At 53.4% G+C, this 25,856-nt stretch overlaps 1 protein-coding gene across 1 annotated transcript; it reads right to left on the bottom strand.

Annotated features, from left to right (window-relative positions):
• Nucleotides 1-4,813: 4,813 nt before the first annotated feature.
• HHLA1 (HHLA1 neighbor of OC90) lies at nucleotides 4,814-25,200 on the bottom strand. Its single transcript, XM_070392104.1, has 17 exons — nucleotides 25,122-25,200; nucleotides 23,760-23,819; nucleotides 20,601-20,657; nucleotides 19,598-19,678; nucleotides 18,813-18,896; nucleotides 18,639-18,722; nucleotides 17,980-18,063; nucleotides 16,308-16,364; nucleotides 16,123-16,212; nucleotides 15,336-15,596; nucleotides 13,762-13,921; nucleotides 12,250-12,489; nucleotides 11,756-11,811; nucleotides 11,342-11,416; nucleotides 9,109-9,265; nucleotides 7,385-7,467; nucleotides 4,814-4,896 (listed from the first exon to the last, which is right to left on the bottom strand). Exons 1-17 carry the CDS (start codon nucleotides 25,198-25,200, stop codon nucleotides 4,853-4,855), a joined length of 1,752 nt encoding a protein of 583 aa, XP_070248205.1. The 3' UTR covers nucleotides 4,814-4,852.
• Between the last annotated feature and the right edge of the window lie 656 nt (nucleotides 25,201-25,856).

The raw sequence follows: 25,856 nt of genomic DNA on the forward strand, positions 1-25,856 counted from the left end.
GGGCCAAAAAGACAAATGTGGCTCGAGAGCTGCAGTTTGCCAACCACGGGCCTAGGAGAAAGCCTGAAAGGCTCCTGGTCCCGGCTTCGCCCCTAACTAACACTATGCCACCAAAGAGACTCAGTCTACCCATCTGTAAAATGGAAATTTAACGGGGTGCTCCTTGAGGAAACATCTCGTTCATTCCACAGTCACTCATGTGTGTCAGGCAGGTGTCAGGGATCCTGGGCCGCAAGGTGAGGATCACACGCCTCACCTGTGCCGTGTTTACCGGCCCCTGGCAGGGAGGCAGCTGAGCAGGCGCTCCGCTTTGACTGGGGCCAGTTGAGCTGTACTTGACCCGCATGTGAGGACGCCAGCATCCGGCAACGCGAAGAAATCTGGCCGTGGAGTGACGGCGCTGCCTGCTAGCCAGTTATGCTCCCTCTTGCCTCCTCCTTGCCTTGGCTTCTGAGCGATTTCAACACCTTGTTGCTGTCCCAGAGGTCAGAGCCTGTGCCTCGGGCTGCCATGGGGAAGGGCCAAGGTGGGCAGGGTCCAGGAACCCACCCATGTCAGTCGCCGCTGCCCTGTGCTCAGATCAGCAGTTAACTCTGGTGGGTGCTGCCTGCACTCAAGCAGGTCAGCCATGCGTTTCCCCGGGAAGGAAAAACCTTACAGACCAGAGGGGTTTTAAATGATTTTAACTCCTGGGGGTGTTACTCCTTAAAGAATGTCAGACGGAGGATGGTTGAGCACGGCTATTCTGCGTTAGAGTATGTTTTTAGGACCAAGTGTGATAAGACAATGTGACCATGTGACCCCGTGGCGCATCGGGCTGCTGGGGACGGCCGTCCAAGTCGCACACTGGGCCAGAGTGAGGCACCGAGCCAGCAAGGAGGGGCTGAAACGCAGCCTGTGCTCAACTCTCAGCTCGCCCCCTGCAAGGCTGCACCACCGGGGCGGTGGGGGGGTTCGGGGGGCACTGCCTCCTATTTGTCCTCCCAGATGAGGAGGCTGCCCCTGTCCCCAAGACCCTGCATAGGTGCTCAGGGCTGTGGGGGCCACTCTACCTGGAGGGCAGGGCTTGGTATGAGGAAGGCGTTTCAGAGGAGGAGGCATTTGTAGGCTGTGGGATCACTGCTCCGAGCCTCCCCCGGGGCCTAGCACAGCCTGGTGGCTGTAAAGTAAATGTGGGCTGAAGGAACCAAGGGGTAAGGTGCGGCCGCGTGGCTCAGTGGTTGAGCGTTGAGCTATGGACCAGGAGGTCATGGTTCAATTCCCGGTCATTTGTGACACCTGCTCGGCAGGCCCGCGGCACAACCCCCGGCTGAGCTAAGGAAAGGGAAACCGGGGCGGCCCCAGCAGTGGTGAGGGAGCCCCGATGGGACAGGCACACTAGGGTCCAGGGGGACACGGCCAGGGCTGCCCCCTCCTGGGCACCCAGCACCCCCTGGTGGCCAGGTCAGGGCCCTGGGTGGGACTGTGTCCACCTGGAGGAAAGATGCCTTTTCCTCGTTTGCACCAGAAGCCGCTGGGCTGCTGTGGCCCTGGGGGAGGAGCAGGTGGGCAGTGCTGTCCTGCGGGACTGAGGGGCCCAGGCCTCGCCTTGGTCTGCACACCCCAAGCCCCGCAGTGTGGGGAGGCCCTAGGGCAGGGCCTGTCCGCGGGGCACACCGGGTGGGGCTCAGGCTCTGCCCTCACCGCGCCCTGAGCCAGGCGTGGAAGCTGCTGCAGCGCGTTCTGTGGCGGTAAATGCCCACGTGGCGGTGCCTCATGGGGCGTCGGGAGGTTTAAGGGCTAAGCCTGGTACATGTGGTGCGTGCCTGGCCCAGGGGGAGCTGGGGAAGGCCGGCCATGATGCAGGATCCATTCCCACTCCAGGCGCGTGGCGGGGGGTGGGGAGAGTGATTGCAGGGCCTTGTGATGGGTGCCCCAGTGAATTCACCTGGCGGTGTTTCCCTGGCATCACCGCTGCTCAGACAAGGGCTTGGGGCGCCCTCGGTTGCTGGCTACACCCGGGAGCAGTGCCGGGTCTCAGACACCCCTGGGAGCAGCCCACCCCCCGCTACCCACCCCCCCGTCTTTCTCTATTCATTCCTCCACTTCCCTTCCTCTCTCCTTCCCTCTTTCCCAACTCCCTTCCTTCTTTTCTTCTTTCACCCAGTTCTGCCTTTATTCTCCCGCCCCCGCCCTCCCTGCCTCCCTCCTTGCCCACCCCCCCATCAGGAGAAGGGCTGCCTACCTACCATGCAGGTCCCCTGGGATGGAGTTGGACGAATGATCCTCACAGCTTTGAACAAGATGGGGACGAGCCCTTTATATGCCCAGCAAAGACCTGGGTCATGTGACCCTCCCCTCTCATCAGGAGGCCCACTGTCCATGAGTGGCAGGTGGGCTGCCTCCAGGGGCTGGGCAGGTGCAGCTCCAGAGAGGCCGCCCCTGAGCCTCAGGGAGCCCCGGGCTCTCATTAGAGAACAAAGGCTCCCTGTTCCGCACCCCCCACACCTCAAAGGCCCGGAGGCCGGGATTATGCCTCGGGGTCTCTGGGGGATGAGAGATGGGTGACCTGGGGGGTGAGAGACGGTGAAAGTCCTGGCTCTCCCGTGAGGAAGAGGCGGGCTTTGTTGGTTTAGCTAATCCTTCAGCAAGATCTCGATGATTCTTCTCATACATTCTTGGCTGGGAACGGGATGCCTCGCTCCTTCAGGGGTTTTCTCCTAAGCTCTGGAGCAGGGCAGGAGGGGGCTTTGTACCCAGGCTTCCTGGGGGCCGGGCCAGGCTTGGTCTCGGGTTACCTGTGGGCCGTCTCTGCTCAGGCTCGGCTCCTGAGTCCACCCTAGGGGGACAGTCCCACTAGGATGGACAGTGAGGTGAGCCAGGCGAAGTGTGGGGGTGGCAGTGGGCTCCTTACCTTCATGGCCCTCGAGAATGAGTCCTTCCCCGAGTTTAACAAGGAGAGCGCACCTGTAGCGAGTGCTCATCACATCCCACAATCAGGTGTGTCCACAGGCGTCTGCCCTGCCATCCGCCCCCCACCCCCCCAGCAGGTGCAGCATCAGCTCCATCACAGACAGGACGAGTGGTGACCTCCAGGTCCAGGCGTTTGTCCGGGCCCACGTGACGGGACACTCTGGGCTTGCGGGTCAGCTCAGCTGCGACTCTCAGCTGCTCCGTCTCCCGGCCTCCTGGGGACCCTGGGCCCGCCCAGCAGTGACACTGGGGGGAGGGGGGGGGCGGAGTAGAGCCTTTCGAGCCCCCTGAACGGTTTCTTTGAAAATTAGTTGCCCCTCAACCTCACCACTCCAGACACTTGGGGCCAAACGGGTTTTGCTGTGGGGCGTTGGCCTTTCTCTTCTCTGGGGGTGGAACAGGGTGAGAGTAAAGGTGCTACAAGGACTCAGGCACGGAGGGAAAGGCTGCCACGTGAGTTTAAATGACAGATCGCACCATGACAGCGCCCGGCTTCTCACCCACAGGAAGCCACAGGACGGCGCACCCTGCGGACACAGGCGGGCACGTGCACACACACTCAGGGACTCACACAGGGACTGAGAAACACACCTCCCTCCTGCTCCCCTCCCCCTATCACCTCCCACCCCTCCTGCCCCCATCTCCCTGCTCCTCTCCCCCTAACACAGTGGTTCTCAACCTTGGCTGCACATTAGAATCACCTGGGAATCTTTTTAAAATCCTGATTCCTGGGCCTCATCCTCCGGAAATTCTGTTTCTTTGTTTTGGGGTGGGGCCACAACATTGGAAACAAAGAAACAGAATTTCTGGAGGACGAGGCCCAGAAATCAGGATTTTAAAAAGATTCCCAGGTGATTCTAATGTGCAGCCAAGGCTGAGAACCACTGCCTTAACACCTCTCCCCCCTCATCTCCCTGCTCCCTCTTCCCCACCCCTTCCTCCCCCTCCTCTTTCTCTAGCTAATTTGGCTCTTCTTTGGGCAAGAATGAAAGGGACAGAAAAGCACCTGCGCCTTTGTCTCCAGGAAGAATCCCGTTTAATGATGTCACACGTGTAACTGCCAAGTCTCCTTCGACAGCGGGACAATACCCGCCCGTCTCGGTTACCGACCGCATCAGTGAGCGCCGTGGCCACAGACACACAGCACCCCGAGACCTCCTTGCTCTCCATCCCCCAATCAGAACGCACCTCCCCCTTAAACTCTGGGAGACCGGGGGCTCCAGGCTCGGAATTAATTGCTGCAAAGCATCATGGAAGTGTCCGGAGCGGAGTGACCAGGTTTCTGTGACCTTGGGCAGCAGGAGGGCTGGTGGGACTGCATTCACCTTGAGGCTTCTGACCCCACCCTACCCCCGGCCTTCCATATTTCCCGCGGGTTCGCAGGAGAGAAGGAAATGCTGTTTCCAAGAGAACCGCTTCCAATGAGCCAGTGATCTATCCGGGTGGGAACGCCCGGCCCGGGACTGTATCAGGCAGTGGTTCTCAACCTTGGCTGCACGTTAGAATCACCTGGGAATCTTTTTAAAATCCTGATTTCTGGGCCTCATCTCGGAGGATTTTAAAAGATTCCCAGGTGATTCTAATGTGCAGCCAAGGTTGAGAACCGCTGGTGTAAAGCCACAGAATCATTAGGTCTGGGCCTGCCGGGGCATTGGGGTGAGCTAATTACATGCTTGACCAATACAGCAGGCTAATTGTTAAGCTGATCATTTTGTATGACCCTCCAATGGTGCTGTGCATATCCAAGTGGCCCTGGGCAGAAAAAGGTTCCCCACCCCTGGTCTAGCTGAGGCCGGGTGACTCCTGTCAGTGCAGCCACTGGGGCCAGGGGCCAGGGGCCAGGGGCCAGGGTGAAGAGATGGCTGGGTTCATGGTGAGGTCCCGTTGTTCTCTCCAGGCCTCACACAGACCTGCAGATGTTCTCCAGGCACCGTTGTTTTAAGGCTGAAAAAGAAAAGAAGAAGAGGGAGCTCAAGGGCTGAGGAGGAGATGCCACAAAGACATCGAGTCTGAGGGCACCGGCTCTGCCAGGGGGCGGTGTGTGCCAGGGGCAGGGACTGGCAGGGAGCTGCCCAGACTCCCTCCCCTCCCCCGCACAATTAGAAAGAATGTGGGCAAGACCCCCTGGCTCGTTAGCAGCAAAGTGGAGTAGAAAGCGGCTCTCTGTTCAGCGATGTTTTTCTAATGCCCGCTGTACCTACATCTCCCCAGTTTCCATAAAAGTAATTTGAGCTCATTCCTGTGCTGCTCCGTAAATGTAATATGTTGTTTGTGTACCGATGTTAATGTGACCAGGACAAAAGAAGAGCTATCTATATAAATAAAAGGCTAAGTGTCCGCCCGCCCAACCGGTAGCTATGACGCACACTGACCACCAGGGGGCAGACTCTCAACGCAGGAGCTGCCATGATGCACACTGACCATTTAAAAATAAACGGCACCACGGACCTGGCACCCACAAACCAACACTCGGCTTCTCCCAAGGGGGACACAGGCCCCACCACCACCCTAAAGTGACAGCCCAGTAAATCGCAGCTAACGCTCCAAGACCCTATGGTGCAAAATGCGACCACAACCCAGCCCAGCCAGGAAACGGTCGCTGTGGGCACCAGGTAATGACATCACATAGCAAAGCCCGGCTTCCTCTCCCTAGCGACCGCTAGCCTCCTTGGAGTTTCTTCAGCTCAGGAACCCGACTTGCTTTATAGCCAGATGCAAACATTTTACAGTTTAACCAAATGTTTGTGAAGCATTTTCTCATGCCTCATCTCATTTGATCCTCACAGAAATCCTGGAGTAAGTAGATAGGAGACTCGGTGAAATCCTATTTTCTTTTCATTAGCAAGACAGGAATAGCGATATTAAAATATTTCTTCTAATTAATTGCCTTTCAATGTGCACGAATCCGTGCACCGGGACACTGGTTCAATTATAAGTAGTTGGCAAGATTTCCCAGTTCTACCTGCGCCAGGGAAAGGGATTTCTCCTTTGACTGCTGAGCCCCCACGTGCCACTCCCAGGCTTGGGTTTTGTGCTGCAGAGAAAAGGCGATGATAGAAAGAGAAGACAGCCCTGGCTGTGTTGCTCAGTGGTTAGAGTGTCGGCCCACACACTGAAGGGTTGAGGGTTCAATCCTCAGCCCTGGTCGGGGTGCACGAGGGAGGCAACCAATCGATATGTCTCTCTCACATCAATGTTTCTCTCTCTTTCCCTCCACCACCCTCCCTCCTTTCCACTCTCTCTAAAAAATCAAAGGGAAAAATATCCTCAGGTGAGGATTAACAAGGGGGAAGAGAGAGAGAGAGAGAGAGAGAGAGAGAGGAAGTGGGGAGATGGATTTGCAGAAGAAATAAGGGAATGTGTTGAGAAGGAAAAAAGCATTGAGGCAAAGGAAACGAAAATAAACAGAGGCACCCGGACACAGGGGAGCCAGGAAGCTTGGTTTTAGGGGGCTGCTGAGTGGTAGGTGGACAATAAAGCGTGGATGAGGCTTTGAGATGGCAGCTGGTAGAAGGGAGAGAAGAGGGGGACTGGGGGGGGGGGGGGGCACAAACGAATAAGAAGAGTGTCTAAGAAGTGTCGTCATGGTATTCATTGGATGTCCCTTAAGAGCCACAGGAAGGATTGGGTGGCTAAACGTTTTTTGTTTTCTGATGGAAAACATTGCCAAGACGGGGCCGTGTGAGCGCCTGGCTTACACTGGGTTTCATGAGGAAGGCGTTTTCACAGGGTTCCATAGAATTCCGTGGTTTTGGGAAAACCCGAGTCCCCTGACCAGACGGTGCTGTTAGAGGGCACAATGGAATAGCCAGGCACTGGCTTCAGCACCAGGCAGGCGAGATCGGCACTTCTGTTGGCAGGAGCGGGAGACAAGACAAAGCTGACGCCTGGCACCCTGAGAGCGAATGGGGCTTCCTTGCCATCGGGAGGAGGAGAGAGGGACCAAACACCCCACTTCCAGCAGCTTGGGGTGCCCTCTTTTGCTTGAATTACTTGTATACCTTTGCTTGGGTCGGGAATGGGGGTGTTCCTGGGGGCGGGGGGGGTGTCTTCTGTCTGATATTTTGCTTTGTCTGTATTTTTAGCTTCATGGGACCCAGGAGGAATAAAGTCACACACAGAAAGCAGCAGTGCTCTGCCTGCCTGACTCCAGCTTTTTTCTTTTTTAACACCTACTGCAAATATCAAACTGTTAGGTGCAGAGGAATCGGGAACACCTAGACCAAGCATGTCAAACTCGCGCCGCGGGCCGCCTGCCTCGTGTATTTGGCCTGTGTTAGCGTTTGACATGCTTGCCCTAGACTCCTTGTCTGGAATAGCAATGACCAGGTGAGTTCCCGCGCCCCTGCTGAGACAGGAAATGCACTCAGAGCCCCAGACCCTGTCCCAGAAGGCTTTATCACCGTCAAGCACGGCCCGGCCGTGTACTCACTGCGCGAGTGGGGCACCCTCTTCGCCTCCTGGCAGATGTGGGTTGCGTTCTTCAGAAACCAGGAATAGAACTCAAGACAGTACCTGAAAGTTTAAGTCAGAGCTGAGAGCAATCGCTATCTTTTGTGGCTGTTAGGAGACAACCAGGATTTTAAAAAGTCATAATGGCCCAGGCCAGTGTGCTCAGTGGTTAGAGCGTTGGCCTGCACCAAAGGGTCATGGGTTCCATTCTCAGTCAAAGGCATGTAACTGGGTTGCAGGTCTGATCCCCAGCCCTGGTCAGAGCGCATGCAGGAAGCAACCAATCACTGTATCTCTCTCACATCCGTATTTCTCTCTAATCCTTGGCTTCTCTGTTCTGTCCTCCAATCTCCTGTCAGTATCTCCCATTGAATGAACTTACAGGAGACGGCTGGAAAGGCATTCTGGGAGATGGGAAATGTACCAGTCGGCCTCCCCCGGCTGTCCCCCCGCCCCCAACACACACACACATGGCAGAGAAAGAGCAGCGTGGATCTGAGGGCCGCGTGGAATGATGACCACCGCCAGGGGTACCTGGCTGTGAGTGTGTGACTCATACTCTCACGGTGACATCATCTCCAAACCTCGGTCAACAACCTTGACGTGTCCAGCTCGGTCCACAGCTGACACGGCCACTGGGTACTTGGTGCCACAGCTACAACGTACCAAGGAGGCTAGAGCTGAGGTTCCAACGTGGCACCGCCAACCGCGAGGGTATCTCCAGCAGCCAGCAGCCACCGTGCAGCGGCCGGGCCCTGTGCGGGACCATACAATGTCCTCTTCCATTTCAGCTCCACTCGCTCTCACCACAGCCTGGCAGTGCCGGCAAGAACGCCGCTGCCTTCGCCATGGAGGGAATGCCTCCACCGTGCTGGCTGACACACCGTGTCAGCGTCATGTATTTGGCACACCGTGCTGTGCGTCTTGCTCATCGCCCTCTCTGGGTGCGGGAAACAGCCACACTCATGAAGGGTCCAAGACCAGGGCCAGAAAGGGGTGATGGGAAAAGCCTGCAACCCTGACCTTGAGGCTCAGAGCCGGTGGATCATGGAGCCTGGAAGAGCTGAAGGATAGAACGAGTAGACTTTGAAAGTCACATTAAAGGGCTGGGAGGCTGACCTCAGACCGGGGAGCAGAGCTAGTTATCTACGTTGTTTGGCTCTGGGTTTCCAGCCAAGAATAAATTCCAGAAGACAGAACACTATGTCAGCATCCCCGGGCGGGAAGGTGCCCACGCCTACTCCTTCTCAATAGAAAACGGGGTCTGCCTTCTAATTTTCTTGGTTCAACCTTCTCATTTGGCCTGCAAATGACAGCGAGGGGTTTCTGGAAGACCTGCAATTTAGATTATTATCAGACCTGTCCTCTGATTATTATCTTCTAGCGAATCTCACCAGGCGGAGGCATTTGGACCACTCACAGTCCTCTGAGACCATTCCACCAGGTAGGACACAGTTCAAGTCAACTCGACTCCACTCGATCAGACTCGGCTCAACTGTACTTATTATGTCAGGCTCTGCACCTGGCTCTGGGGACCAGAAATGGATAAGGTTCCATCCTGGCTCTTGAGAAGGTGACAATCTAGCAAAGAACTCACTGAGGAGTCCATTCCTTGAGGCGCCGTCTGCAGTCCGTGCCTGCAGAGAAGCCGTGCAGAGTAGGACGCGTATAAATGCTGGACCAGCGGCCTCTGGCCCAGGTTACCTCATGGCCTCCGTCCTGGGGTCCCTCCTTGGGCTCGCGCAGAGGCACTGCTGGAAAAACCGGCACAGCTCCATCAGGCAGGGGGTGAGCTTGTGGGCGGCTCCGGGGAGGGGCCCGGCTGTCAGGGGCCCTTCTCTGAGGAGCTGCTGAGGACATCCTGGAAGACACAATCCCAGACCAGTCGAGTCAACAAAAGTGTGCACAGGGTCTCCCTTTGTTAGATTCTGTGCTCAGTGGCTGTGGTCCTGCCCTGACCTCAGGCGGCTCTGAGACAGAGGGGGAAGCCTTGCGTCCTTCACCGCTGCCCCGTAAAGCTCTGCGCCAGGTCTGAGAGGACGGAGGAGGACAAGTGGGATCCAGTAGTTCCTGGAAGGAACCAGACACGGTTCTACTGAGGAGTAAATGTCCCACAAGGATCTGAGACACTGAACGGGCTGGGGAATGAGGTAGACCTGGGCTCAAAGCAGAGTCACTCTTTACTAGGAAGGACTCACTAAAAGTGGTTGAAGATAACATGACCTGCCCTGCAGAATCATTGCAGAGAGAAAGTGAGAATAGGCATGACCTGGTGCCTGGCACGCAGGAGGAACTCAATACATACTTAGCCAGTGGAAGAATGAGTGGATGTCAGAAAGTTGGTGGCATACTTTGTGAATGGGCAGAATCACATACTGGAAGATGCCAGAACCCTGTTATTTTACACTTAGACTAGAGGCCCGGTGCACGAAATTCATGCACGGGTAGGGTCCCTAGGCCTGGCCGGCAATCAGGGCTGATCAGGTTTCCTGCCAGCTGGCCTCCCTGCCTCCTCCTTCTCTCGCTCCCTCAGCACCCTGCTGCTGCTGGTCACCCGCCATGTTCCGTGCTGCCCCCTGGTGGTCAGTGCACATCATAGTGAGAGATCGAACTCCCGATCTCCCAGTGGAACTCCCGAGGGGACAATTTGCATATTAGCCTTTTATTATATAGGATTTCTAATAGATAGATGATAGAGCTATATAAGTAAACATAGATATGTAGGTATAGATCAAATAAAGTGATAGCTATAGATACAGGTAGACCTAGAAGACAGGGTTATTTGCAAAAGATGATCATGCTGGGAAAATCGAAGGCAGCAGGAAAAGAGGAAGACGAACTTGGAGCTGGACTAACACCATGAGAGAGGCCACGGGCAGGAGTCTGCAGGAGCTGAGCATGCTGGGAGGACGGGACATGCGGCCGTCACTCATTCACAGGGTCTCCGGGAGTCGGAGCCGACTCCAGGGCAGGTAACAGCGAAGATCCAGACACTGCCAACTTGTTTTCTCGAGGTCCATCTGCCCACTGCCCCGTCTGTACCGCTGGCGAGTTTCTGTGGATCCCGGGGAGGGGGGCTGCCATTCCCTGCGGCAGCACAATCCCATCTTTGTGTGCGAGGGGCCCATTCACGGCAGGCTGAGGGCGGGGTTCAGGCCGATCGGGGCGATAGGAACAGAGAGTGGGCAGGTGCCAGCGTTTAATAAAGCCTCGCTGACACACGCCTGGGACAGCAGGAGGCCAGTCTGGAAAGGCCTCCGGGAAGGGAGGGCCTGAGGCTCAGTCAGCTCTGAAGGACTCCCTTCAGATCCATTTCTCCCTCATGGAAACCGGCTCAACAGGAAGGAGGAGGGTCACCCCAAAGCACAGCACAAACCACAGAAACCGGGGCCCGGGCCTCTGACCACCAGCCCCAGCCCGGGAGGCTGTCCTCAGCTGGAATTTCACAAGAATGAAGTGCGCAGGGCTGGGGAAGGCGGGGCGTCCTTGAAAACAGAAGAAAGGCCAAGTGCACCCAGAACGTGGGGGTTGAATTTCGGAGTCATTCTGTCCTCCTTCCATTCTAACATCGCGCCCGTTAGGACAGCGTCCACTCGCCAAGGGCACGGCGCGTTCTCACCGGGCGCTCACTCAACAACAATCGGCTGAATTAAATCCCACGGAGCCCCGGTTCCAAGCCGCTTCCACACACATTGTCTCCCTCCAGACAAAGCCCTGGGGGGAACAGGACGTCTCCAGGGCCCGAGTGATGGTTGTTATTCCCGCGATATGGCCGTAGGCATGGGGTTCTGGGGCCGCCTCACCGGGAACTGGGAGAGCTGGGGTGCGGGTCCCAGAGTCTGACTCTGGATCGCTCACACACACCTCTTTTTACGGTGCTGCACAACCTGGCCCCAAACCAACAAGAGCGACAGGAGTGACAAGTGCTGGGACGTACTTGAGACATGAACGTGGTGGGGTCCCGGGACCAGGGCTGGCTCCTCTGCAGGGGGCAATGGCCGCAGAAGGTCACCTGCAAGGAGCGAGTATGGCCTCAAAATTCCAAACGAAGTGGCCTTGGGTTAACCTCACAAGCAGAGAGTCACAGCACCTGAAGGATAAAGAGTTCTCGAAATCGATGGGGAAACTGTGACCCCGAAGGCGGAGGCGATGCCCAGGCTCACGGGGCAAGTTAGCAGCACAGCGAGGCGGAGCCCTCCCGCCTGTTCTCCTGCGGAGCCAATGAAGTACAACAGCCGGCGCTGTCCGCCTCCTGACACCCGGCCCACCGGGCCCTGCCCTGAAGCGGTTTCCTTCCTGTGGTTTGGGGCTCCCTTCCCAGCGCACGCACGTCTTACCTGTCTGTGGATACCGGGGGGGCCGGGGCCTTGGTGGGACTGGAAGTCTGTGTGCCCGGGGTGAGTGTCCCTGGGGTGAGAAGGGAGACAGGTGAGCCTGCACTGCTCAGGGGCCCTGGGCCACCAGTCCTGCCCTAGGCAGCCCATGTTGGTTATCCAGCCAGGGACCAGGTAGGGCGTTGAGGATGCAACGATGAGTAAAAAGTAGCCCAGCTGGCGTGGCTCAGGGGTTGAGCATCGACCTATGAACCAGGAGGTCACGGTTCGATTCCTAGTCAGGGCACATGCCCGGGTTGAGGGCTCCATCCCCAGTGTGTGGTGTGCAGGAGGCAGCCGATCCATGAGGCTCTCTCATCATTGATGTAGACTCATAATGGGTCCCTTATTTGATCATCATTATCTCTCTCTTCCTCTCCCTTCCTCTCTGAAATCAACTATATATATATATATTTTTTTTTTTTTTTTAATTTTTTTAAAGCGTGGGCTTGGGGGAGAACAGCTCTCTTACCCGAGGTTGGGCTGGTCTGGGAAGGGCTGCCATGTGTCCTGGCAGGAGGCTCCGAAAGGCTCCCCGTGGTCCCCGTGTCCTTGGCCTTTGCCGGCGATGTCGCTGCGGAGGAAAGCGCTTCCCAGGGAGGCCCTCCAGGCGCTTCCTTGCCGGTGGTCGGAGCCCGGGGCACGGGCAGTGTGGACGCCCAGGCCTGCCTGCCGTCTGTCACCCATGGAGCTCCGGCCGCCCTCCTGGTAGCTGCACAAGCGACAGTAACAGGCCATTTACATGCTTGACCACTTTGATTTGGATATAAAATTGCTAAGATACGGAAATGTAATCGCAGGGTAAATGCACGGTGCCTGCATAATTCTAGATAATCTAGGGACTCAAACGCGACCAAGAACTGGAATACGTGGACAAACTAAATGTTCGTTTCCTAACTACCAATATAGAAACATCTGCAAGCCCTTCGGACGCCCCAGCAATCTCGCCATTATTTCCAACCACGTGTCATAGCGGAAAGGCGATGGGGCTGAGGTGAGGGGGCCCAGAGGGTCCCCCGTGCTGTAAAGTTTGGGGCAAGTTACTGAATGCTATTTAGTTTTGCCATGAAATGGAGATCATAATGACACCCTATAGCATCAGAGGATGGTGATGAAGACAAACCTTCCCCGGCTGGTCTTGTAAGTAACCGCTAGCGATTCGCGCTTGTCCATTCCCATGGTAGGGATTAAAATTCATTTTTTTCAAGTTTTTCAAAATGAGTCCCCTGAGGATTTTAAACCTCTAAGTTGAGAACAGTTGCCATCTTCAAAATATTCAGATTTCTTATCCAGAAAACGGTATATTGCTTCATTGACTTAAAGATGCTTTTTTAAAAAAAAAAAAAAAACAGAAAACATTCATGAAAGCTGTGTGGCTTTGTGTACATAAAGCCAGCACTTCTGTGCAGAATCCAGCGAGGACTTTTATCGTTCCTCTGGCCACTAGCAATCACGTCTCTGTTACGCCGTAGAGCGTCCTAGCTTTGTGTCTCATGATGCCGGCTATTGGACTGAGGACTTTTCTAGTTAATAAGCTGATTCCTTTTCCCCATCCTTGTTATCCTGCTGCCCAACTCTTTTCATCCCATTGGAGACCCTATTGTACTTGCCACCTTATTAGTCCGGCCCCTGTAGCCACCTCTCACGACAGTAGTACCTTGGTTAATAAAATTATATCGGTTCCAGGTGTACAATTCTATAAGCCATCATCTGTACATTGTATGTGTGTTCACCGCCCCAAGTCATGTCTCTTTCCATCACCATTTATCCCCCCCCTTGCCCTCGCCTCTGCCTCAACCCCCTTTCCCTCTGGTAACCACCACACTGTTGTCTGTCTACGAGGTGGTTGTTTTTTTCCTTAATCCCTTCACCTTTTTCACCTAACCTCCCCCCAACAGCTGTGAGTCTGTTTCTATTTTGTTAGTTTATTCTATTCATTAGATTCCACATATAAGTGATACCACATGGCCCCGTCCCCTCTGACCGGCCCACTGCCGGCAGCACCACACTCTCCAGGTCCATCCACTTCCGCAAAAGGCAAGATGTCCTCCCCTCCACAGCCCGGCAGCATGCCCTTGTGTCCATGCGCCACCGCCTTTTACCCACCATCCACGGGTGGGCACCGGGCTGCTTCCCGATCGCCGCTGTGGTAAATAACGCTGCAGTCAACATAGGGGTGCATATATTTTTTGAATTAGTGATTTGGGTTTCTTAGGATATATTCCCAGAAGGGGGATCCTGGGTCAAACAGCAGTTCCATTTTTAATTTTTGGAGGAAGTTCCATACTGCTTCCCACAGTGGCTGCAGCAGTCTGCATGCCCACCAGCAGTGCACGAGGGATTCCTTTTCTCCACAGCCTCACCAACACCTGCTGTTTGTAGATTTATTGATGACAGTCATTCTGACAGCTGGGAGGTGATACCTCATTGTGATTTCAATTTGCATTTCTCTGCTGATCGGCGACATGGAGCATTTTTTCATATATCTGCTGGCCATTTGTATGTCCTCTTTAGAGAAGTGTCTATTCAGGTCCCTTGGCCATTTTTAAATTGGATTCTTTGGGGTTTTTCCTGGTGGTGTGTTTTATAAGCTATTTATACATTTTGGACAGTAACCCCTTATCAGATGTAGCGGCAAATATGTTCTCCCATTCAGTGGGTTGTCTTTTCACTTTGCTAACGGCTTCCTTTGCTGTGCAAAACGTTTTAGTTTGATGTAGCCCCATTTGTTTGTTTTTTCTTTTGTTTCCTGTGCCCTAGGTGATGTATCAGAAAAAATATTGCTCTGAGGAATGTCCGAGATGTTACTGCCTATGTGTTCTTCTAGGCCTGCTGCCCGACTTATCAATCCTTACCTCCATGGGGAGCCCCGCTCTGGGCCTCCGGGACAAGGACCCTTTGGAGTCTGGGTCACAGCTATCAGTTTACTTGCCTGTGTCTCTATCCCTGGCCTGTGAGCTCAGGAAGAAAGGAAACGTTGACAGAGCTGTGTTGTTAGCAGCCAGCCTGGTGTCTGGTAGAAACTACATCTGGATGGATGGATGGATGGACGGACAGACGGACGGATGGACGGATGGATGGATGGATGGATGGATGAGTAAATGACCGGTCCATTGCTGGATCTCATTGACTGAAAGAGTCATCCCAGTTGTATCTTATTTCCAAATAGGATAAGCACGCCTTTTGCGTCTTCAGCGCAAATACCACGGATGTGTCCACAGAGATGGTGGGGAAGGAGGACGCTCTTGGCCCACCATCAGCGGTAGCTTTTCACGCCGGCATCGTCATTAACATATTCTTGGCATCATTATCCAGCCAGCCGCGCGTTAACCTACCCCTGCCATACAGTGCTGAGTGCATTTCACCGTTTTGTGTGAATCTCAAGAGAGACATTGCTAAATGCTTTGCTGAAATAAAAATACCTTTTTGCTCAATATATTTCAAGTCTGAAAGAGATTCTCTTTGGGGGATGCTGGGTGAAGGGTCGTAGAAAGCCCTCTGTACTATATTCACTGGAGGGTGGAACAGGGCAGGAGAGGAAAGGGTGAGAAATCTTACCTGAGCCTGGGAGGGTGGGAGAGACGCTGCCCGGTGTGGCCGTGGCCGTGGCCGTGGCCGTGGCCTTGGAGAGGAGATCAGGAAGCCTGTCTGTGTTCACCACCTGCTCTCCCTCTAAAGGATCAGGCACCTCGGTCCAGGGAGAGGCTCTCAGAGCAGACACGCCGGTGCTCCGGGCTGGGCGTGGAGGGCTTGTCCTCGGCGGTGTTTGCTGGCTTGTGGGTGTGAGCTTGGAAGCCACAGCTGTCCCCCTGGCAGCTGTAATATTTTTGTCATTTTGGACGTAAAGAACTGTTGCATCACTGGAAGGTCATCATCGTACAGCACATATTTAGGATGCAGAGACTCAAACCTAACTCGGACCAGCACCACATGTCACCAAAAAGGTGGGCTCTCCTTGAATGACAAACTAATCTAAAACATCAGCCTCTGAAAAAGCCATGCGCAGAAGCACAGTGAACAGAAGGCGAAGCTGACAGAAGCCCAGTGCGAGGCAACAGGGAGCAGAGAGGACTGTGGCAAACAGGAGGAAGGTGGCCCTCCTATGGGGGGTTTGGGGGGATGAGGGCAGCAGCTACTCAACATCAGTTGCTTGTGGAACGAGTGAGGGGGAGGATCCAGGATTGAGGATCCAGATCTTTTGCAAAAATTAAAATGGCAACATCCTCCTTTTTAACCAGGATAGCTAAATAAAACCCTGCGGGCAGCGTTCTGTCTTCTGTTTTCCGTTTGCCAGGGGGGAGCCTGGCCTGGAGACTCTAGAGCCGGTGTCCGGGCGGTTTCCACTCACCCGGAGCCGCGGCCAGGCTGCTGGTGAAGGTGTAATTGATGACCGGAGATTTCTCCGCCAACTCCCAGAAGTCAGAGAGGTTCCGTCCTGCAAAGACCCCACCGACAGGTTCCATCTGGGCCGCCTGCTGGCGGCTGCATCTGTCTCAGCTCAGAGAACTTGCCCAGGTCCGCGGGGCTCACCTGCCTTCCCCGTCATCACGCAGATGAAGATGCAGTCGGAGGCATTCGTCTGACTCACTGCAAGACAACGAGCAGCACATGAGACTGAGCAACGGCTCTGGAGCTGCAGCGTCTTGGGTCGCAATGAAATGAAGCTAGAAATGCCCAGCACAGGTGCTGTGGGAAGTGAGGCTGTGTCTTCACTCTGAAGGCAGCCCTGCTTTTCTGGGGGGCTGTGGGGGTGGGATGCCGGATAATGAAATGGCTAAGGGCATGGCCTCTGGGGTCAGCTCCCCCGGGTACATCAGCCTGCCACTTCCTAGCTACCTGAGCAAGGGCGAACTGCTTGACCTCTCTAGGACTCAGTTTACGCACCTTTAAAATGGTGAACATTCTCATCCCACAGTCCCTTATTTGCAATTTGCAAATCCCCAGATCTCTGTACGATGGGAGGTTTCGTATCATTTTGGTACCAAACTCATTTGGTGGCCAAACCTGACTTGACAGATGTGAGGTTCTTTGTCGTCTTTCTCTCTCACACGTGGTGGTCAGGGTCACCCTCTGCTAATCGAATAGGGCGTCTTTGATGACAGGAGGCCGCCCTCATGCTGCTGGAGGTTGGGTCATGGACCATGCAGACACCCTATTAGACCCTCACACGTCCGAAAGCTTCTGAGTCCCTAAACATCCTTGTCCCTTTAGGGACTGTGGGCAGGTAGTCGCATGGCCCTAGGAAGGTGATGTTGATGACATCATGAGATGTGCATGAAGCTCTAAGTATGATGCCTGACAGATAGAAAAGCTCCATAAAGAGTTATAATACTTTTTATTGTTGCTGCTAATGTGATGCTATCATCATATGAATTAGCATAGTGACCAAGGGCATGAACGTCAGGCCTAGATCACCTGGGTCTAGAATTCTATCTCTGCAGAATGGTCTTGGGCGGGTCACTTACCTGTCTGTGCCACAGTTTCACGTGTAAAGTGGCGATAAATGTTGTGGCTGTATAGGGTGCCTTCCTCGTTACAATGAGGGAATACACGGTAAGCCTTTAGAAGACTCCCTGGTACATGTACCTAATGACATCTATCCTTATCTCTCTCTCCCGGTCTCCCTTCTTCTAAAACAGCAGTTTCTCCAGAGTGCAGCAAACCATCCTCCTGATGAGCCCAAGTGTTGGGCTGCTAACTAACTCTGTGCTTTGCAAAGTGGGTCCCCAGGGGAATTGCCTGGAGGTTGTGTGACGCCACTTTATAAATGAAGCATGTCTTTCTCTGCTGTACGGTAGACATGGGCTTTGGCTCCACATAGATCTCAGTCTGAATTCTGAATAACCTTGAGCAAAATATTCAACCTCTCTGAACCTCAGTTTTCTAATCTTTAAAATGGGAGCATAGCTGTCCAACAGAAGCTGTTTCCTTGAATCTGCCTAGATTTCCCCCAACGTTGAGCCTTGGATTTGTCCTCCAATGTTCTGAACCAGGAATAGCTCTCACGGGAAGATGGAACCTGCAGGTACTGGTGGTTGAAACGGGACACACCGATTGTCTAAATTAAACTTACGCTAACGTTCCTGGAGCCTGGCCTATGGCAGGGGCTGGGGCAGGGATTGGGGTGGTCCGCTGGATTTGATTATACTCCATGGCAGATGCCAAATCTCAAATTTGCCAAGCGTTTTCAAGATAAACACACCTGAGAGGATAGAGGTCGACTTAAAAATCTCGGTGAGGTAGCTGGTGGAATTCCCAATGATGTCCACCAGCAGGGCTGTGAAATCTGCAAGACAGATTGAGGAGCTTACAGTTTCTGAGACTTGAAGGGGAAACTACATTATCTTTGGATATTACAGAGTCAATTTTACAAGTTTGATTCAGTTCAGGGATTTGAGGAATATTAACAATCATATAAATGCCACTCGTTATTTTAAAAAGTCTTAATTTCCGGCAGGCAGAACACTTTTTGGACCCGCCGTGATAAACCCTCTTTCTCCTCCATTGCCCGCTTCCCCCAAATCCTTGTCTGCCAACCCCAAAGAGCTGTGCAAGGCCACATTGTTGAGTAATGGTTTTGCTGACTTGTTCCCTCCCCCACTTTATCCTACGAACTTCTACATGATCTGCAACACCCTTCCTGTCTCACCCCCACAATTTCCCACCTGACAGGATATTGGTTTGATAGTTTAAGCAGTAGGTAGTCCCGCCCACCTGACAGGTCTTTGGTCCGATTGCTTAAGCAGTAGGTAGTCCCGCCCACCTGGCAGGTGATTGGTCCGATTGCTTAAGCAGTAGGTAGTCCCGCCCACCTGACAGGTCATTGGTCCGATTGCTTAAGCAGTAGGTAGTCCCGCCCACCTGACAGGTCATTGGTCCGATTGGTTAAACAGTAGCAGTACCGCGTGGGGAACCTGGCCTGGTCCACCGTCTTCAGGTTAGAAACTGTGAAGAGAAACAGTCCGCACAGGGTCCTGACGCGGCCTGTCCCTGCGGGTGCACCGCCCACCGTGATGGCCGCCACGAGGCACTCACTGTTGTAAACGGCCACCGAGAGCTTGTGGAAGGCGAAGGAGCTGTAGGACGTGATGCTGAGCAAGGAGAAGAATTTCTTGCGATCTGCCAACGACACCGAGATAAAGAAACAGACACACGCCTACTGACAAAAGTCAATAACAACATACATTCGCAAACCGATCACAGGAATTAATAACACAGCGAACACCTAATAAAGTGACTTAAAAAATAAAATAAAAGCAAATTAAAAAATGCAAAAATACACGTCACTTGGCTGCATTTTCTGTGCTCCGTAAAGAACCGTTGAATGAACGGCCCTGGATCTAGGACAGTTCTCTCTGAAGACAGCCATGACCAGAAATGGGCACCTAGTGTGTGGGACAGGCCAGCTCTCACAGTGCTGGCAGCCCTCCTGCACGGGGGTTTCCCTCCCGCCCGAGTTAGCGAGGACCACACCCCTCACTCTGAGCGAGGGGAGCTGGCTCCCGCGTGGGCCCCAGGTCAGAGTCCAGCGGAGAAACTGGCCCAAGGCCGAGGTGGGCCTGGATGGTGCTTTTAAGCAAAGCTTACCTTTGTTGTTGTTAAATATATTTTTATTGATTTCAGAGAGGAAGGGAGAAGGAGAGAGATGGAAACATCAAGGATGAGAGAGAATCATTGATCAGCTGCCTCCCGCACGTCCCCCGCTGGGGATCAAGCCTGCAACCCGGGCATGTGCCCCGACCAGGAATCAAACCGTGACCTCCTGGTTCATAGGTCGAAGCTCAACCACCGAGCCATGCGGTTGGGCAAGAAAAGCTGACCTTTTAAAGCTCTGCTCAGCATGCCGTTCACCACCTCCGTCAGGTTCAGGGCGGACAGGTCCACCGCCCTCGCAGGCAGCTCTGGAAGAGAAGGGGTCCTCGTGGCTCACCTTCAGGCGCCTCCTCTCCCACCCCAGCCCCACGCTGCTGGAGGAGGAGGCCTGCACTGCGCGGTCCTCAGGCCGGTGGCCGTGACAGTCACTGGGGACCATGTGAAAAGGCCGATTCCAAGTCGCCGCTGGAGATTCTGGTCTCCGGGGCCACGTGCGGCCTTGACATTCACCTTCTAAAGAACAGGCAGGCGATTCCGATGCGGGGGACTCATCTGCCTCGCCCTTTACTCAGGTAGGAACCCGAGGCTCAGGGAGGGAGAGAAACTTGCCTAAACGTGCACATCTGAGCCCCTGAGGAAGGGTCAGGTCCTACTTCCTAGAGCTGGGAGCCCAGGGCCTTCAAAATATTAGGCCACTTGCCCTGTCGCACGGCATCCAGGAAGGGCGTGTCAAAGGGAATTCTGAAAAGCCGAGGCATTCAGTCATTCTTCGTTCCTTCAACAAACACTCCCCAAGGGCCGAGCAGTGTGCGAGATGTGGGGGTAATGGGTCAAGGAAAAGGACCAGGTCTCCAGCTCCCCGTCGGTGGCTTTTACTGTCTGTGGCTCAGGGGGGAGGAGGGAGAGTCACGTGTATGGCACGTGAGGAGCATCAAACAGGGAACGATGCGGTGCCGCGAGCGCCCAACCTGGTCTAGGGGATGGAGAAGGCCCCCCGACCGTGGAAGTGACGTAAAGCCGAGATCTGGAAGATCCGTTGCTGTGGATGAGATGCCATTTAATCACACAGCACTTGTTACTAGTCTAGTTGCAATGACTACTTTCCATGTGGCCTTCCGGTGGAGAAAGTGCCTTGTGCCCATTCCACAGATGGAAAGACCGAGGCCCGGAGAAGCCGAGACGGGTGTTCCCGGGTTACAGTGTCACAGCCGGGACTAAAGGCCTCGTTACCTGTCGCACCAAGGAAAGCCCCGGCTTTTTCCTTCTCGGCTTCCTCATTGCCAGACCCTGCAATGCAAGTTTTCAGGACTCAAATGGCATCACGGGAGCACAGCCTCACACAACTGATGACATCCTTACGAGCATCTTGCCCAGCGCTCCCTGGGAAGGCTGAGGACTCCGAGGCCCGTGAAAAAGGAGAGCGATGTTCCTAATGCCCACGCCTGGCGGGTGGCCCTGCTTCCCCTCCCCGAGCCCCAGCCCCTGGCAATCACCTTTCTCCCTCCTACTTCTGTGCGTTTGACTATTTTAGATTCCTTTGGAAGCAACAGCATGCGGTGTTTGTCCTTCTTTTTTAAAAATATATTTTATTGATTTTTTACAGAGAGGAAAGGAGAGGGATAGAGAGTTAGAAACATCGATGAGAGAGAAACATCGATCAGCTGCCTCCTGCACACCCCCTACTGGGGATGTGCCCACAACCAAGGTACATGCCCTTGACCGGAATCGAACCTGGGACCCTTCAGTCCACCGGCCGATGCTCTATCCATTGAGCCAAACCGGTCAGGGCTGTGTTCGTCCTTCTGACGCTGACTTGTTTCCCTCAGCATGAAGTCCTCCAGGCCCACCCACGTCGCTGCCTCTGCTGGGATCGCCTTCCTCTTTGGGGCTGGATGATATTCCATGGTGTGCAACCCCCACGCTTTCTTTGTCCACTCACCTGTGGACGGACACTTGGGTTGCCCCCTGCTTTCCAGGTACCCTGTTGAAAGCTGGTCCGGCCAATTATCAGGCTTTTTGGTTAAATATCAGAGCACTGAGGTTAGAGGTGTGTGTGTGTGGGGGGTGGGGGGGTGGGCTATGGATCCCCTTCCCTACAATATGGCTGTGCGGGGGCGGGGGGGGGGGGGGGGTCCGGTTATGTTACCACAAAAGGAAGCCTGAGACACACATCTACCATCCAGCAGGCCCAGAGCTTTCCAACGGGCCGTGCTCCAGGGTGGAGAGCTCAGCTCTCCCTCGGAGCAGCAGCCTGAGAGCCCACCTAAAGCAGCCGCTCTGAGGCCTTCAGGAGGCACTGACCACTGTGCCTGTCACCGCGCCGGGAAGCAGAGGCCTCCACAAGCAGAGGGACTAGGGCCTGAGAAGGGACCTGGATTTGATCTCCAGGCTGTAGGGATGCTACAGGCTGCCGGGCTCGCGGGATCCCTACACCTGAATCATGGGCCCTGAGCCATCTTCCCAACCAAGAACTTTTCTTTCTTTCTTTCTTTCTTTCTTTCTTTCTTTCTTTCTTTCTTTCTTTCTTTCTTTCTTTCTTTCTCTCTCTCTCTCTCTCTCTCTCTCTCTCTCTCTCTTTCTTTCTTTCTTTCTTTCTTTCTTCCTTTCTTTCTTCCTCTTTCATTCTTTTCATTTATTTATAATATTTTTATTGATTTCAGAGAGGAAGAGGGAGGGAGAGAGAGAAGCATCAATGATGAGAGAGAATCACTGATCGGCTGCCTCCTGCACGCCCCACACTGGGGATCGAGCCTGCAACCCAGGCCTGTGCCCTGACGGGGAATTGAACCAGGACCTCTGGCTCATAGGTTGATGCTCAACCACTGAGCCATGCTGGCTGGGACCAAGAACTTTACTCAAACACCACTGCTTTCCCAGAAAAAAATATTTCCACCACCCCCTTTTTATAATGACAACCCATGGGTGGGTTTTGATAACAATATTTGCAGTGTGACTTGAACTGCCTAAAGCAAGGTTTTCTGAATAGGATGCTACACCACAGCCTTTTTCAAATCCATTTTTTAGACAGACCATCGGCAACTGGTGCTCTCTCTTTACACCAAAAGGCCACCATTCTAGTAACTGTAAAATAGAAGGCGTTGGCTTAGTATCCATTTATTAATTGGACAGCAGAATTGTTGTTACCATTTAAAGAGGCTGACATGTTTATTGGAAATTATCTGCTTAGCTGTAGAAAAGAAGGCTCTCTTACCCTCTGGGCCCTGGAGAGACCTGGAGGCTATCATGCTAAGCGAAATAAGCCAGTCAGAGAAAGACAAGTATCACATGATCTCACTTATAAGTGGCATCTAAGGAACAAAATAAACAGACGAACAGAATCTATCCAGAGGTATGGATGCACGAAACAGTAACAAATCTCAGTGGCAGGAAGTAGGGAGAGGGGACAGGGAGAGATTAACCAAAGAACATCTATAATAATAAAAGGGTAATGTACTAATTAGACCAGATGTCCTTCCCGACGAAGCCAGGGCTGGAGCAAAGCCCCCTGGGTCCGGGGTGCTGGCCAGTGGCCGGAGCGAAGCAGCCTGGGTCACCAGTGCTGGAGGGAAGCCGGTGCCCGTAGCCGGGGGAAGGAAGGCCTACTCTTGCATGAATTTTCGTGCATCAGGCCTCTAGTTTATACTATATGCATAACCCCTGGACACAGACAATAGCATGGGGAAGGCCTGGGGTGGGGCTGGGCTGGGTGGAGGGGGGCAAAAAGGGGGAAAATGGGAGACAGCTGTAATACTGTCAATAATAAACATTTAAAAAAAAAAAGAAAGAAAAGAAAATTAACACAAGAAATCATTATAAACGGTGTCCTCTGGTGGGCTGGGAGAGCATTTCAACTTTACACACTTTGTACCATTTGCATTTTGACTCATATGAATGTGCTAATTAAAAGTAAGTGAAATTTTAAAAAGAAAGAGTAATCCCCATCTCACTCCCCCAAAGCAAAAGCATACAAAACATTTACCCCGTGCATTTAGCAAAAGGCGAGAAACCCAGCTCCTGAACAGGAAGTGTGCTTGATGTTGGAATGCATTCACCATCTTGCCCAGATGCCAAAAAAGAAAAAAAAAAAACTGCAAAGAAAGATGGACTTATTTCAAAGGCGATGATGGCGGCATATTACAATACCTCCCATTGTGAAATCTTCCATCGCTCATAAAATATCAAGATCTTTGTGGGTTTAATAAGATCAGGAGAATCCAGGAGTTCCCTGAACCGTAAAGCAATGAGCAACTCATAGAAACTGCACCTATGACTGTTAGAGCTTGAGCTATAGACACAATCCCCATTTTACAGATGGAGAAACTGAGGCTCCGAGAAGCCAAGGAATTTGCCCAAGACACAGTGAGCTGGGAGAAGCACCTGCCCATTTACCTGTTGTCGGTAGGAAGGTTGTGACCTTTTCCTTCTTGGCTTCTCCTTTAATAGCAGCCACTAAAACAAAAAGAGTTTTCATCAGAAAAATTATAACCCAGACATGACCTCAGAGAGAATGAATCCAAAATACTCATGTGAAAGACGAGGACATGATGGTCTGGCACGGTGAAGCAGCCGGCTGACAATCCCACACTAGCTTGTTCGTTCAGTCACTTAGTCATCAGATATGTACCGACCGGCTGGGATGGTCCTAAGGATGGATGACGCTACTCAGCACCTGGACTTGCATAGGCCTTGTGTGCGTGAGCTGCCACGGCGGTATGACAATAAACAGATACAGACTCCGTCCTGTGGATCTCATTCTAGCTGGGGAGGCAGACATCCAGAAAACGCAGGCTTGGGATATTATTATGAACAATGTTAGGTACTTCGAAGGGCCCCTGGGGGCTTATGTTGGAGCCTGATGCGATCTCAGTGATCGGAAAGGGTTCCCTGGGCGGTGACACCCAGCAGACACCTGAGGCGGGAGAGGGTGTCAGGGGGTTAACTGGTGGAGGGCCGTCCGGTGTACAGCTAGCAGTGCCCAGCGTCTGAGACGGACGTGAGCGTGACTTTAAAGAAGCGAAAGAGGCCAGCAGTGCTGGGACTCAGGGAAGGAGGAAGGAGGTGAGGGTTGCAGGAAGTGGCCCAGGCGTGGGGGGCAGGGTCAGGTCCCATCAGGTAAAGACGTGAGGTCCCCTCCAAAAAGAAGTGGGCAGTCGCTGGATAAGTACTTGGAGGGGATAGAAACGAGGGAGGAACCTGGAAGGTGACATCATGAGCTTTCTGAGGGGATCAGTCAGGCAGGTGAGGGCAGAACGGATCCTGGAGAGACGCCAGGAGAAGCCGGGAGCTGACTTCGAGCCCGGGAAAGAGAAGATGATGTTTGGGCAAGAGCGGTAACGGTGGCGGTGAGGATAATTCTGTTGCATAAACGGCGCCCAATTGCAAAACGTCAGGGACCAAAACCAGAAATGGGGACGTTATTATTGCCACTTCGGGCAAACGCATCGAGGGGTCTGGCCTGAAATGCTGATGGCTGCCCGTCTCTATGGCAGCGGTTCTCAACCTGTGGGTCTCGACCCCTTTGGGGGTCGAACGACCCTTTCACAGGGGTCACCTAAGACCATTGGAAAACACATATATAATTACATATTGTTTTTGTGATTAATCACTATGCTTTATGTTCAATTTGTCACAATGAAATTGGGGGCCACCACCACATGAGGAACTGTATTAAAGGGTGGCGGCATTAGGAAGGTTGAGAACCACTGCTAAGGTACAATAAATCCCCGCGCTCAGCACCCAGACCAGACCCACCTGTGTTCCAAAGGCCCAGGGCGCAGGCGAGGCCCACACACAGCCTCCCCCGGGCTCCGCGCACCAGGAAGCCCGGCATGCTGACGGCGTCCGGACCACCTGGGAACGAGCAAGCATGGGTCAGACCATCCTGAGAACACCGCCTGGGCGTCATGAGAAACACATGCTGAGGAGGCTCAGTATAGTTAGGAGAGGGGAGGCTATGCGAGGGAACAAATTAGCGCCACAGTCTCCCGGGCTGGATCCAACAGCAAAAGTCAATTTCCTATCTGTAACCCATAGTCGCTGCACGTGGGCAGAAACTCCGCTCCACACCGTCTCTCAGGCACCCTGGCTGGCGGAGGCTCCGTGGTCTTGTAATTCTCCATCTGGGCCTTGTGGCCGCCGTAGCCATTGATTTATTGCGCAGTGGAAAGGAGGGAGCTGGAAGACTGTGTACCACAGTGATGGCGAACCTTTTGAGCTCGGCGTGTCAGCATTTTGAAAAACCCTAACTTAACTCTGGTGCCGTGTCACATAAAGAAATTTTTTTATATTTGCAACCATAGGAAAACAAAGATTTATATTTTTGGTATTTATTTTATATATTTAAATGCCATTTAACAAAGAAAAATCAACCAAAAAAATGAGTTCGCATGTCACCTCTGACACGCGTGTCATAGGTTCGCCATCACTGGTGCACCATCTCTCTCTCTCTCTTTTTAAAAAAATACATTTTTATTGATTTCAGAGAGG

The sequence above is a fragment of the Myotis yumanensis genome, unplaced genomic scaffold (assembly GCF_028538775.1).
Source record: "Myotis yumanensis isolate MYYU_CA2020_CCGP unplaced genomic scaffold, mMyoYum1.0.hap1 SCAF_15, whole genome shotgun sequence".
Classification (NCBI taxonomy): Eukaryota; Metazoa; Chordata; class Mammalia; order Chiroptera; family Vespertilionidae; genus Myotis; species Myotis yumanensis.